Source organism: Hyperolius riggenbachi, chromosome 12 (assembly GCF_040937935.1).
Source record: "Hyperolius riggenbachi isolate aHypRig1 chromosome 12, aHypRig1.pri, whole genome shotgun sequence".
NCBI classification, from domain to species: domain Eukaryota; kingdom Metazoa; phylum Chordata; class Amphibia; order Anura; family Hyperoliidae; genus Hyperolius; species Hyperolius riggenbachi.
Genome location: NC_090657.1, coordinates 21,883,284 through 21,898,444, shown reverse-complemented (window position 1 = coordinate 21,898,444; position 15,161 = coordinate 21,883,284). Strand labels below are relative to the sequence as shown.

General features: G+C 46.2%; 1 protein-coding gene across 1 annotated transcript; it reads left to right on the top strand.

Annotated features, from left to right (window-relative positions):
* Positions 1-3,390: 3,390 nt before the first annotated feature.
* Positions 3,391-14,918, top strand: RNF135 (ring finger protein 135). The gene is made up of 6 exons (XM_068264372.1): positions 3,391-3,910; positions 6,079-6,174; positions 8,752-8,982; positions 9,876-10,035; positions 11,267-11,365; positions 13,434-14,918. The coding sequence occupies exons 1-6, from the start codon at positions 3,395-3,397 to the stop codon at positions 14,081-14,083; spliced, it is 1,752 nt and encodes a 583-aa protein (XP_068120473.1). The 5' UTR covers positions 3,391-3,394; the 3' UTR covers positions 14,084-14,918.
* The last annotated feature ends 243 nt before the right edge of the window (positions 14,919-15,161 follow it).

Below are 15,161 nucleotides of genomic sequence, written 5' to 3'. Positions count from 1 at the left end.
TTTTTAATCTTTTAAATAAAAGTACGTTTTTACGCTATGAGAGGCCCTTCAGTTTGATAGGTGGTATGAATAACCTGCTCTGATGTGGATCTATCTGCTGGAAGGAGGCTGCCGATGTGACATAAAACAAGCGCTTGTTGCTGTCTTATAATGTGGATGGCAATTTAAATAGGTGAGAGTCCACGTGTACTGGTGTGTGGGATAGTTGGGGAGCAGGAAGAGCACCTGACACCTGGTGATAGTATAAGGCGCATGAAGCTGTCTGTGGTTTGGCAGCCACGTTATATGGTGAGGATCTGTGAGACCCTGCATGTGTGTGGAGATACACAAGGCTATTTTACATTGGGAGCACCTGGTGTTTTGGGAAGGGAATATTCGTCCAAACAGTATTATGCTATGTTTTTGTGTTTCCTCTTTTTTTGAGTGACAAACCTGGAGTAAAGATATATACTGGAGCTGTGAGCGCAGTGTCGCGATAAACCCATTGAAATACATCTTATGCTTGATGACTGATGCTGCGATCCAGAGGACTTATTGTTGGTTAAGTAAAAGACTTTCATAGATAATATTCATTGGGACAGTGATCTAGTGAGCTCACAAATACATTGTTTTTTGTAAGGTTCAAGGAAATTGAACACACTCAACGAATGGAGGGGTTGATTGCTTCAACAATCGGGAAAGCTGAAGGCTGGGAAAAAATCTGGGCAAAATGGGAAGAGTTTAAGACCACCGTTGAGTATAATGGGATAATGAAGTAAAGGAGTCCGGGTGTGGCCTTGGATGGGGGAGGGGAGAAACAGTGGCACTGATCAACTTAACATGCTGGCGGGAATGATGGGGGGTGGTCCTTCCTTGGGGGTGGGGGATCCTCGACTTGGGGTGAATGAGAATGTGTGGGTAGGATGGATGGATAAGATACAGGATATGAGAGTTTTGTTTTTGTTTTTTTTGAGATATGACAGGCACTGAAGGAAGATGAAGTGGCGGGGGTTGCAAGGACTTATAGGCCTTTCTGATGAATTGTATAAAGGGATTGGTGAGAATCTCTCTTTTCCTATTCATTTTTAAGAGTTAAAGTGGTCTAACACCCAGCATTTCAACTTTGCTTTAAAAGATTGCTTACAGCTTATAAACTATTATGCCAGATTTTTTTTTTAGCAGAAATTTACTGAATGGATTAAACATGACATTTTAGTGCTGGATTTAGCTAGAAATGCTCCTCCTGCTTGCTTGTTTAGTTACAAATGTATCTATCTACAATGTAACAAACAAACACTGCTCTGAGAGAACAAAGAGGGCTTCCCCAGCAGGCTTTTCAAAGGTCTATTTGTATAACAAATAAAGATACATTTGTAACTATAAGATAAGAACAGATGCGGATTCCTAGTTGAATCCAACACTAAAATGTCATGTTTAACCCATTCAGTGAATTTCTGCTTAAAAAAAATCTGGCATAATAGTTTGTAAGCTGTAAGCAATCTTTTAAAGCAAAGTTGTAATGCTGGGTGTTAAACCGCTTTAAGGACTTAAAGGAATACTATCGATGTATGCATTTATTTTTAAATGCTGTATGTTGTAGCACACATTAGGACAAGTACAAGGAGCAATTTGATTCCTCACACAGCTGTTCCTCTCAGCTGTAAAATCCTCCGTCAGTTTTGGCGTCAGTGTTGGATACAAATGTATCTAAAAACTGAGGCTCCCAGAGGGCTAGACCATGTCTCTGCACAGGGGAGTTGCTATCAACTCCTCAGTTTATAGTTTAATTATCACCTTGCTGAAAGAATCTTATTGATATGGTGGTAAGGGGTTAAAGATTCTAGCAATGTGTGTTTATTATCTTTGCTTCTCTTGACTGATAACGATACTAATAATGCTAATTGTAAACAGTGGTCTGCCCCTCTCAGCAGCTTGCAAAGTGGATGCAGCCTGGAGTGAATCACCTCAAGCAGGCAGCCAGTCTGAGTGTAAACACAGACTCGTGGTATAGCTAGTTATATTCCAGCAATATTACAGCTCATTTAGTTACCTGTTACCACCTCAGATCAGCCTATTTCTCCTCATGTCTGCTGCATGCTGTGAGTGACACAGTGAAATATATTTGTGAGCTGTGTGACAGAGTAACCAAGCAGCTCAGGGTGACCCAAACTACTATGAGCTGTGTGAGAAATGAATTTTTAAGCAGAGATAGCGAGAGAGAGAGACCTGGGTGAATAAATAAAGTGCCCCTAGCACTAGTGGTAATGTGTACACTAATATAGAGTATTAAAAAAAAAAGTTGTTTCAATCGATAGTATTCCTTTAAGGGAAAAGAGGCGGTAACTCCTATTAAGCTATGTTATTTCCATTTCTATTCAATAGGAAAAGAGAAAGAATTGTACCTCAGACTATTTAATGTCATATTTGTGAAAGTTTTGTATCTTTATATTATGAAATATATGTAAAAAAAAATTCTATAATAAAGGAATCTTAAAAAAAAAAAAGACAACCCAGCATGCCCTGCAACTTCTCTTTTGTGTACCAAATTTTCTGTGTACCAAATAAGAGTCATGTAAACTGGGGCATGATAATTTATCAACAAGAAAAGTAATAGTGATTTTAACTTTTAGATTGCCTAATTAGCATCCATATTGTTTACCAGATAAAAATAAAGAATTGATTTTTGTTTTATGCCCGACAGTTACTCTTTAAAAAAAAAAAAAAAAAAAGGCAGAAGTGATGTCACTTTTGGCATCATAGAGAAACAGTAAAAATGGAAACCAGCAGAAATATTCTTTTCTTTTCACATTTCTCTTAAAGTGAACCTAAAATAGAAAAAAAAATGCCCATTTACTTACCTGGGGCTTCTTCCAGCCCCCTGAAGTCTTCCTGGTCCCTCACAGTCGTCCTGCGCTCAGCCATTCCTCCGCTGTCCCCCTCCATAATCCGGCCGGCTGAGGAGTCAGGCCGGCCACTGCGCATGCGCGGGAGCATTCTGCACATGCACAGTAGCAATTTTTGCTTACTGCGCTAGCGCAGAGCGCTCCAAAGAGTGCAATATATAGGACGTGTGCAGCACAGGGCATCTAGCGTTTGAGGGGGACACCAGAGGAACGTCAGAATGCAGGATAATGGCAAAGGTCCAAGAAGTCTGCAGGCTTGGGGGGGGGGGGGGGGATCTGCAAGAAGCCCCAGGTAAGTATATAGCCTTTTTTTTTTTACTTTAGGTTTCCTTTAATGACAGTGAACACTAAAAACAACTTTTCTTATTGGATGATTTACTTTATTTGAAGTTTCATCCCACTGGGCCCCATAGCAGCTGTTCTAACTATATCTTCTCCTCCCCTTCTGTATTCCACCCCACCCCTCCTGAGCTTCCTCCTCTCGCTTTCACTTTCGATGCCTGCCGGTGAGAATGGCGCAGGAAAAGCTGGTCCTCCCTGTAGAATCGGGCGATGTCAGTTGTCCGGTGTGTATGGTGTACTTCTGCTGCCCCTGCACTCTGCCCTGCGGACACACCTTCTGCAAGGGCTGCATAGAGACCTACTGGAAGGATAGCACTCCCTGCATCTGCCCAATTTGCCTGAAGAAGTACTCACAGCGGCCGGAGCTCAACAAGAACACGGTGCTGGACTCTCTAATGAAGGAGCTGCAGGAGACCCGACCTAATGACAGCTGCCCGCACTGTACCTGGCCCGGAGCATCTACCCTCTGCCTGATCTGTATGGCGCCCCTATGCGACCAGCACCAGCGCTTCCACCGGCGACACCTGCTGGTCAACATGCGCTCTGCAGCCTGGCCGTGCCGGAGTCACGAGAAAGGACTGCAGCACTATTGCCTAGAGCACAGCGCCCCACTGTGTCCGAACTGTGTACAGCAACACCAAGCCTGCCGTACCGAACCGCTGCTGGACCGCTACAAGAGCAATCTGGTGATTTTATACTGTTTGTGTATAGTAGCCGGCCTTTGACCTGAGCGACCGGAGCGGTCGCTCAGGGCGCCGGATTTCAAGGGGGCGCCTATAGCTAGTTGCCTTTACTGGGGGCACCTACACCTGATTTCCTATTATGGGGGCACCTATAGCTGGCTACCATTACTGAGGGCACCAACGCCTGACTACCTATACTGGAGGCTCTTACGTCTGGCTACCTATGGGGGGGACCTTCAACTGACTTCCTATCCGGGGGGCGCCTATGCTTGGCAACCTATATTGAGGGCACCTACACATGTTATCCTATACTAGGGCACCTATACCTGGCTACCTACCTAAACTGAGTCTGGGGGCGCGCACTGTGGCTATAACGCGTGGTGCAAATTGTCGGTGCTGTGCTATCATTCTAAATGGGGGGAGGCGCTAACTGTCCCACTGATGGAAAATGCACTCTTTCCATCCATTTGTGGTTATTAATAGTATTTTTTCGTCAAAAAGGTTGGGAACCACTGTTCAAGGTGATATCTCAGGAGAAAAGGTGAATTGCATATGGGCGTGTGTGTGCGTGTGAAGAGGATTAAGGGGGGTGGGGCACAAAAATCAGTTTTCGCTCAGGGCGCTGTGAAACCTAAGGCCGGCCCATTACTGCACCCCATACATGATGCTTGCCGTATACTTATATTCATACATGGGGACTGTTTTAAACCCAGCTGGGCTGAATATTATTTTGAAAATCACTATAGCTGTGGCAATCATCAGGTAAAGTATATGCCTCCCTGACGCTACAAGCCATGGTACCCAGCGGGCCCACAGCACCACAAATTACATTTTTAAAGGGGAACGGAAGCTGGGGGGTTGCCTCGGGGGTTTGGGGGCAATTCCACCCCTTTGCCCAGGGGCGTAGCAATAAGGGTTGCAGAGGTTACGACCGCATCGGGGCCCTTGGGCCAGAGGGGCCTCGAAAGGCCCTCCCTCAACTGCAGAATTAGCTCTCTATTGGTCCTGTGCTCATAATAATCACTTCTATAGATACTTTGAATAGCGGTAATCATTAACAAACTGTTCCCCATCCCCTTCTTGCACCTCTGACACTGTAGCTGCCATTGGCAGGGGTTGGTGCGCCGTATCAATTGTTATGTAGAGAGTGTTTGGGGGGCCCCAAAGTAAAACTTGCATCGGGGCCCACAGCTCCACCACTGCCTTTGCCTTAATAGAAGCACCGGCCCTAACCCTTGCTTCCCCTTTTTGCCCTTCATGGGCAATAAGACAAGTGTGGCCATCATGATTTACACTCTCATGTGTAGCCACAAAATCACCTGATCAGAGGTGTAGTCCCCTGTATCGGAGGAAGGGAAGGTTAGTTGTTGAGAGCCCCCCCCCCCCCCAGCTTTGGGCCCCCCTCTAGTTGAGGGCTGTGGCCGTACTTTAGGGTGGTGGTTCTGGTTGGTGCAGATTGTGGGGCAAGTACTGCGTCTGTGAGGTTTAGTTTGTGGAGAAAACGTGTTCTGGACTATGCAGCTAGTGGGGGTCGTGGTCCTGGATAGTTCATGAGGTCAGAGAAGAGGTTCTGGATGGTGAAGACAGTTGAGTTACTAGGTGATAACTCAAGGTAGGTGATACAAGTGATTAAGGTGCTGGAGATAGTAGTTCTGAGTAGTGAAGATAGTAGTTCTAGGTGGTGCCATTGGCAGAGGTAATGAATCTGGGTAATGGAGGTGGCTAGCGGGCAGTATTTTTGTGTGCTTCAAATGACTGGACAAGACAAATAACATTTATATCACGCTTTTCTCCTGGCGGACTCAAAGCGCCAGAGCTGCAGCCACTAGGGCGCGCTCTATAGGCAGTAGCAGTGTTAGGGAGACTTGCCCAAGCCTCTCCTACTGAATTGGTGGTGGCTTACTGAACAGGCAGAGCCGAGATTTGAACCCTGTTCTCCTGTGTCAAAGGCAGAGCTCTTAACCATTACACCATCCAGCCACCCACTAAGTATTGGGTATAGTGGATCTAGGTGGCAAAGATGGTTGAGATATATGTTCTGGGTGGGACAGATCGTGAAGGTCAAGGCTCTTCCTCTGGATAGTGCAGAAGGTGAGGGTAATGGTCCAGGGGGTGCTGGTGGTCTGGGTTTTGGTTCTGGTGGTGATGAGATTTTATTTATCCCTGTTAAGGAAATACTTGAGAAGCGGATGAGTAACCTGGATGAAAAGATTGTCAGTAAGGAGACACTCATTGCCCACCAGAAGGACGCATACCGCGAGACCCAGGTAGGTAAATGTCACAATACCCCATGGCTATGTAGGACCTGATTGGGCGAACGCACAGTAGTGATACTGTGCGTTTGTGTGATATCGAGACACCTGATTTTCAGGGTGGTTTCAAAAATTATTCTGATCATACGACTCCAGTTGGAGGAGCCAACAGCCACTAAATTGACAGTTTCATAATTTCTCCTACACTTGCCTGTCATTGGGTCTAATCTTAGGTGGGATCTTTACTGGATAGGCCTTTGTCCAATGCATTTTATGCCTGGTATACACCATGCAATTTCCCGTCAGATAGATGCGTGGAATCGATTATTTCCAACAGGTCCGATCTGATTTCAGATTTTTCTGTTTGATTTCTTATAGAAGTGATCAGAGAATCGATCAAAAAAAGGCTCGGAAATCAAATTGGACCTGTCGTAAATAGTCAACTTGTCTACAGTGCTGTGGAGTCAGAATCGGAGCAACTTTGTGTACCTGGAGTCGGAGTTGGAGAAAGAGTCGGTGGTTTCATAAACTGAGGAGTTGCATTCGGAGTCGGATTATTTTTGTACCAAATCCACAGCCCTGGTAAGTATAAGACTAAGGAGTCCGAGTTGGAACCATTGTGGGTACCTGGAGTCGGAGTTTGTGGTTTTATAAACTGAGGAGTCGGAGTTAGAATCTGATTATTTTTGTACCGACTCTACAACCCTGCTTGTCTTTCTGATGAGAAATTGCAGGGTGTGTACCAGGCATTAGGTAGATTTTAGATTCATTTGTATGCAAGATATGGTAATTACTTTGTACTTCAAAAAGCATTTTAGATACATTGTATATGCCTAATACTAGGTACACATTTATCTGTTTCCCGTCTGATCCATGGGTAATCTTAAAGTGGATCTGAACTCTTGCACAGGACACAAAGAAACAAGAGAGAAATGCACCAAGTGTGTTTTTAGAGAGAAGAGCCTAATTCCCTCTCATCTTCAAGTGTAATTTGATCTCTCAGCTGTTTCAGCACAGAAATTTGGCAGTCCTCAGTGGAAACAGCTAATATAATAACACACGATGTTAACTCTTTGTTTGCTTTCATGAAACCAGGAAGTAGACATACTGCAGATTTATTGCAGGAGTTCTGTAAGCTGTACAAAGAAATGTTTTTCTTTAAAGGTGATTACACTGTTGCTTATCTTTTAGAGCAGAAAGATCTGCTCTGCTGTCTATGAACCTTGTTGCATTGTGGTAAATATCAGCTGTTTCCAACTGCCAGGCAACCAATATCTCCCTCTGTGCATAGAAATCTCAGAAATGAACGTTCCACAGAAATCAGCTGCCAGGACTAAAGATGTTACCGCCTGTGATACATTTTAGAGTGTCAATCTTACTAAATAATTTCTAAATAAATATTATATAATTTTTTTTTATTTTTTTTTAATAAATACATTATTTTCACTTCAGTTCCTTTTAACCATCTTAGCGGTATGGACGAGCTCAGCTCGTCCATCACCGCCGATGGCTGCCGCTCAGGCCCTGCTGGGCCGATTTTAATCAAATAAAGAGCAGCACACGCAGCCGGCACTTTGCCAGCCGCGTGTGCTGCCCGATCGCCGCCGCTCTGCGGCGATTCGCCGCGAGCAGCGGCGAAAGAGGGTCCCCCCAGCCGCCTGAGCCCAGCGTAGCCGGAACAAAAAGTTCCGGCCAGCGCTAAGGGCTGGATCGGAGGCGGCTGACGTCAGGACGTCGGCTGACGTCCATGACGTCACTCCGCTCGTCGCTATGGCGACGATCTAAACAAAACAAGGAAGGCCGCTCATTGCGGCCTTCCTTGTTTATTCTGGGCGCCGGAGGCGATCGGAAGAACGCCTCCGGAGCGCCCTCTAGTGGGCTTTCATGCAGCCAACTTTCAGTTGGCTGCATGAAATAGTTTTTTTTAAATTTAACAAAAACCCTCCCGCAGCCGCCCTGGCGATCTTAATAGAACGCCAGGGTGGTTAAAGGATACCCGAAGTGACATGTGACATGATGAGATAGACATGAGTATGCACTCAAATAACTAGGCGGTGTTCCCTTTTTTTTTCTTTCTCTGCCTGAAAAAGTTAAAGATCAGGGATGCAAGTGACAGTTTCTAACCGGGTCAGGACTGAGTCAGACTATAGCATAACCCTCACTGATAAGTAATTACAGCCATAAAACCCTTTCCTGTCAGTAAATGGCTTCTGAGAGCAGGAAAGAGATGAAAAAAAGGTCAATAATTCATAGATTTGAGCTCTTGCATACTTTAATAAAGGTGTCATTGAGAGGAGACAGTGAAACAGTAAAAACTTAAAAACTAAATTTAAATATAAAATAAAATTGCGGGATATCTAAAAAAAGTCATTTTTAGGAGACTGAGGATAGATACAATTGTTTTTCTCATCAGTTCATTTTCACCTCGGATGTCCTTTAAGGGTAGATGCGTATATTGCTTGAAGTGTGAGGAAAGGTTCTTGTAGTTCAGAGATTCTGCAGTCTAAATTCCTCCTGAGATTATAAAGTGATAAAGGAGGTTGTAATGGTTCATGTATGACTGCAGAACTAACACTTTGATCCTTATTGCAGATTGTGATTTGCGACATAAAAGACAATCTGAGTAGAGACTTTGGTGAGATGAGGGACTACTTGGAGAAGCAGGAGCGTGCATGCTTCTGGCGGATGAGGCAGGAGCAGGAGGCGGCTCAGAAGGCCAGCGGTGAGATCATCCAGATTCTCACGGCAGATATTGATAGTATGAAGAAGATGAAGCTAGAGCTGGAGGAGCGAATAGAGAATGACTGGATGTCTGTGCTGAAGGTGTGTTCACTGCAAAACACTCAGTTCCAGCTAAACACGCTGTCTTATGGTTCATGTACTGTGTATGTTCTGATTACCTGCATAAATAACTGGCCAGCAACAACCACACTACCACCTTGTACACAGTTACAATGTTTTAACCCAATAGGATGTAAGCTCAGAGCTTAAATAGGCACATCTCTCTTTACTACTGTGTGATGGCTGATTGTTATCCAGCCCTCCATACTGGTCTGCACACCTCTGGTCAGTGATGTCACTGGAGGATGTGCTGGCTGGCTGATGGTTATCCATCCCTTCATACTGGTCTGCACACCTCTGGTCAGTGATGTCACTGGAGGCTGTGCTGGCTGTCTGATGGTTATCCCGCCCTCCATACTGGTCTGCACACCTCTGGTAAGTGATGTCACTGGAGGCTGTGCTGGCTGGCTGATTGTTATCCAGCCCTCTATACTGGTCTGCCCACCTCTGGTCAGTGATGTCACTGGAGGCTGTGCTGGCTGGTTGATGGTTATCCAGCCCTCCATACTGGTCTGCACACCTCTGGTAAGTGATGTCACTGGAGGCTGTGCTGGCTGGCTGATGGTTATCCTGCCCTCCATACTGGTCTGCACACGTTTGGTAAGTGATGTCACTGGAGGCTGTGCTGGCTGGCTGATTGTTATCCAGCCCTCCATACTGGTCTGCACACCTGTGGCCAGTGATGTCACTGGAGGCTGTGCTAGCTGTCTGATGGTAATCCAGCCCTTCATACTGGTCTGCACACTTCTGGTCAGTGATGTCACTTGAGGCTGTGCTGGCTGGTTGATGGTTATCCATACTGGAGGCTCTATAACCATACTTTTTTGCATATCGCTGTTCAGTGTAATTTGTGGCTGCTGTGTTTTCTATTTCAGGATCCAGGTTCAGAAGAGATAAAGTCAATGCTCTCCCCCAAGAGACGATACAGCTTTGATGAAAACCGTCTTGTAGACACCACTGATGCCATCACCAACATGAAGAAAAGCCTCATGTCTCATCCCCTGCTTGAGCGAGTCCCCTGCCCACCAAAGCAAGGTGAGGACACCCAGCTTCTGCCATCAGTGAAGGTTGGGTGGCTGTCCTCTGCTTCTGCTACCCATTTTCTATCTACTACACATATATACTTTACTTCCGCCAGTCCTCCATCCTCACACTAGCCTCTTGTCAATGTTTCCTTGCTCACAGAGCATCCATCACCAAGGCAGAGAGGGTGTTATTCAGTCAGTGAAATATTATGTTTTTGATGTATATTAGTCTTTTAACTGCTCGGATAACCACTCATTCCTATCTGGATGGCAGGCTCTGTTTGCATGATTCTGGGTTGGGCAGACAAGGGATGATACGACAGGCATACGTTTTTACATAGTTACATAGTTAGTTTGGTTGAAAAAAGACATAAGTCCATTGAGTTCAACCAGAAAATATGGTACAAAACCAGCCTGCACCCTCACATATCCCTGTTGATCAAGAGAATGTGAACAACCCTTACAAGGCTTTGACCAATTAGCCTTAAAAGGGGTGAATTGCCAGGTGACAATAAAATCCCTGGATCAACACTGCTGGGAATTACCTAGTAATTATAGTCATGGATGTCCTTAATTGTCAGGAAAGCATCCAAGCCCCCTTTAAATATAGATATAGAATTTGGCTTAACTACTGTACTTCCTGTGGTAATACATTCCATATTTTAGTCACTGTTACTGTAAGGAACTATTACCCAGAATCCCTTGGGTCTTCTGAATATCTAGGATCCAGCTGCCGTATGTCAGATCTACATGAACAATCCCAGGCTTTTATCTTTGTTCAACTGACTTTTCTATCATCTAACTGCTGGCAGGACAGTAATGGCAGCCATTCTTCCAACCATCGTACTGAGACAAGTTTCCTACTTCCTCTTTCCTGTTTACAAATATCAAAACATAAAGATTGTTAGAATGTCTCCTGCCCTCTGAAAACTGCAGGGACCATCGGCAGCTCACCTCAGGTTATTCATGTCTTTAAATAATTGTATTGCTTTTATTTCGAAATCACGTGAAGAAATATCAGAAAAACAAAAATGCAACAATTGATTTTGTGACCATTTCCGAAATTTCTAAATTCTTGGGAAAAGCAACATTGAAAAAAAAGAAAAAAACAAGTATTGAGATGTTGGTTATCTTGATAGGGTATTTCTTCTCCTCTGTCATCGTCTCTCCTCTTTCTCTATCCACCTCATAAAGCGAGTGTTTCCACCATCTTATGACATGGAATGATTAATGTTTTGCAGTCCTGGAAGACCCTCTTCTCACGCCGGCTCCTCTAGTGCCCCAGGCTGTGTCCATGAACACAGAGCTTTCCCAGAGAAGTCCAAACAGGATGTTGCAGTGTAAGTACCTTCTATTCCTCTGTTGTCATCTCCTCTCTCCTCCTCTGTCACCCCCTCCACTGCTTTGTCATCACCTTTCCTACTTCATCACTAGTCCTAGTCCTAAGCATCTGCAAATTTTGATGACAGGTAGTCTATGAGGGGCTGAATTTTGTGGAACCGGTCATAAGCAGGGTGGCCTCTTAGATGACAGGTTGTATTGGCACTGAAGTGCAGGAAGTGCAGGATGTTTTCAAATCGTGACCTGGACATGGCAGCAGAGAACATGGGCATGTGATGTATTGGGTGCGTAGACCAATAAGACCGCAATACATTATTTTTGACTAGACCCATGTTAGGAGAAGGCCCCAAAAAATGTTAAGTTCGGAAACTTGGAGTGGTTTCTACCGAAAAGGCTGGGCATGGTAGCTTATTGAATTGGCGGTTGCGTATTATGTGGTATAACGGTTGGTCTCAGCCACAATTAAGTCGTAGAGACCAGCAGTGATCAGGAAAAAAAATTCTATCACTGCGGTGGGGTGGGTGAGGGTTTGGCCGGGTGATCAGAAGCCCGCAGGGGGCAGATTAGGGCCTGATCTGATGGATAGGAGTGCTAGGGGGTGACAGGAGGTGATTGATGGGTGTCTCAGGTGGTGATTAGAGGGGAGAACAGATGTAAATAATGCACTGGAGAGGTGTTCAGGTGGGGTCTGAGGGTGTGGGCGGGTGTTTGGGTGCCCACAGGGGCAGTTTAGGGTCTGATCTGATGGGTAGCAGTTACAGGGGGTGACGGGGTGATTGATAGGTGATCAGGGTGTGATTAGAGGGGAGAATAGATGCAAGCAATGCACTGGCGAGGTGATCAGGGCTGGGGTCTGAGGGCGGTCTGAGGGTGTGGGCGGGTGATTGGGTGCCCAAGGGGCAGATAGGGGTCTGATCTGATGGGTAGCAGTGACAGGGGGTGATTGATGGGTGATCAGATGTCAATAATGCACTTTGGAGATGATCTGAGAGTGGGTCTGCGGGTGATCTGATGGTGTGGGTGGGTGATTAAAAGCCTGCAAGAGGCAGGTTAGGGTCTGATCTGATGGGTGGCAGTGACAGGGGGTGATTGATGGGTGATTACAGGGGAGGTTAGATGTATACAGTACACAGGGGGGGGGGATCTGGGGAGGGTCTGAGGGTGTGGGGGGTGATCAAGAGCCCCCAGGGGGGCAGTTTAGGACCTAATCAATAAAATAGCGCTGACAGATAGTGACAGGGAGTGATTGATGGGTGATTAGGGGGATGATTGGGTGCAAACAGGAGTCTGTGGGGTGGGCAGGAGGGGGGGGGGGGGTTTGAGGGGTGCTGTGGGCAATCAGAGGGCAGGGGGGGGGGGCAGGATCAGTGTGTTTGGGTGCAGACAGGGGGGGGGGGCTGCAACCTGCCCTGGTGGTCCCTCGATCACTGGGACCACCAGGGCAGGAGGCAGCCTGTATAATACGCTTTGTATACATTACAAAGCGTACTATACGCTTCCTATGCGGCGATCCAGGGGTTAACAACCCACCGGCGCTTACGAACGGCCGGCGGGTTGACGTCGTGGGTGGGCGGAGCCTATTGCTGACGGATGCGCATGCATACCCCGGCCAGACACCACATAACGAGCCACCGCCGATGGGCGTATTACGGTCGTTTAGGCCCAGCCTTTGCCGCCGCCCATCGGCTGAAGGCGGTCGTTATGCGGTTAAATTAATCACATGTGGCAACATCTTTACTGCTAATAAGGTGCAGAATGTATGTTTGTTGGGTGTTCTGAATTCAGCAGAAACAACACCTGGACTCCCAGAATGCTCTAGGGCAGAAGTCTGCATAACTAAATACCCTAGGCCAAGCATCACTGGGAGAATGGGATTACATACCAATATACAGCAATATTTAGATCTAGAAAGTGTTTCTGATGCTGAAACCAGGAGAATAGTGGTGGCTCTTGAAATATACATCCACTGTCTTCTGTCATTACCTCTTTCTTTTCTCCTTTTTTCTCCTCTCCTCTTGGTTTACCTCCTCTCTTTTCGTAATTTGCCACCTCTTGTGCTTTATTCAGGGGCCACCAGCATTACATTTGACCCCAAGACCCTGAGCACTCGCCTGATCCTCTCGGTGGACAGCAAGACAGTCACAGTGGCCAGTAAGAATCAGCCATATGAGAGGAATGAGAACAGGTTCACTAACAGTCAGGTGCTGTGCCAAGAAAGCTTCTCTACTGAATGCTACTACTGGGAGTTTAACACCAACAATAACCAACAATGGGGGATTGGTTTGGCTTGTGCTGAGATAAAGAGAAATAGTCAGATTGGACGGGACAACTTATCCTGGTGCATAGAATGGAACAAGAGTCGTCTGTCTGCCTGGCACAACAACAGAGAGGAGCAAGTCCTCTCTCTCACACCACTCATTGTTGGTGTCTTTCTCGATTGCAAAAACAAGGAGCTGAAGTTTTACTCCATCTCCGAGGGCTTTGAGACTCTTATTCACTCGTACACGTTACAGTTCCAGAGCCGCCTTTACCCGGCAGTATGGCTGTATGGTCTGAATCCTGGGAACTCCCTGACAATACGCAACTTACAGAGAATCAGTCTGTGTGATCCCTCCCAGCAACTCCTTAACACTGCACAGTCTTCTACTACAGATATTATTGGTGGAGAGGAAGTAATAGGGCAGGACATAGTGAATGCTCAGGAGTCATTTATATAAGAAGAAACAGCCAGTCACTATTTTTGTTCCAGTATTCAGTAGGAAAGATGCTGTTCTATCACCGCTCTTTGGTAGCGTTAGAAATGGGCCAATTACGTTGAATATTGGAATGATGAGGAGTCGGACAATGCCCGTTTCTCACACTCACTAACAGCCCTCTCTGCAAACAATAACATGTTAGTTTTGTTTCTTGCACTAGGCCTACCTCACTCCACGGTTGCTTTCTAAGATGGGTTGACACAACATGTCCTAAATGTATTTTTGTCACCTCATTTGGGAGTGCCTGTTAGAGTACCAATTCTGGATTTTTATTATACAAGACAATCCTTAGCTGCATTTTGGGGGGTTTGGTAGAAGCTGATATTGGTTCTGAATTTTTGAAAATATAAGAGAGGTCCTTGTTTTTAGCAAAAAAAGCTTTTTAACTCAAGTGAATGGCCTCATCTTCTCCAACCCGACTCAATGGATTCGTATGACCAAGGCCATTCTACCATTTCATAAACAGATCTATATGCACAGAGGATGACCAAGCAGTTTGGGATGATTGAACCAAGTACCCCTACTGTCACTAATGACCGACCCAATTTTGATACCACCTTCCTGACCCTTCTATATGCTAAGCACCATATCCCGGTGACTCTATTACACTATTCATCTTGGGGGTGAGTGGTGGCCGGTGGGCAGCAGGAGACAGATTTTTTTTTGTTGGTATTGTTTCAGATATGTATTAGTGTTGGGCGAACACCTGGATGTTCGGGTTCGGGAAAGTTCGCCGAACATGACCGCGATGTTCGGCATGTTCGGGCCGAACCCCGAACTCCCCGAACATCCCGCTTTTGGGGGCCCTATGGGGTCGCAGGCATAAGGGGGGAGCATGCCCCGATCGCGGGGGGGGGGGGTCGGAAATTCCCCCCACCCCCTCCGCTAGCGCTCCCCCCTCTGCCCGCTTCCCCATACAAAAGTTTAAGGAAGGTACCGGTGGTAGTGGATGGCCTGGCAGTGGCACTGTGGAGTGAGGAGGAGGAGTCCGGAGAGTGACGCGTTGAGGGAGGCCGGGCAGCGGGCGGTTCAGCGGTAG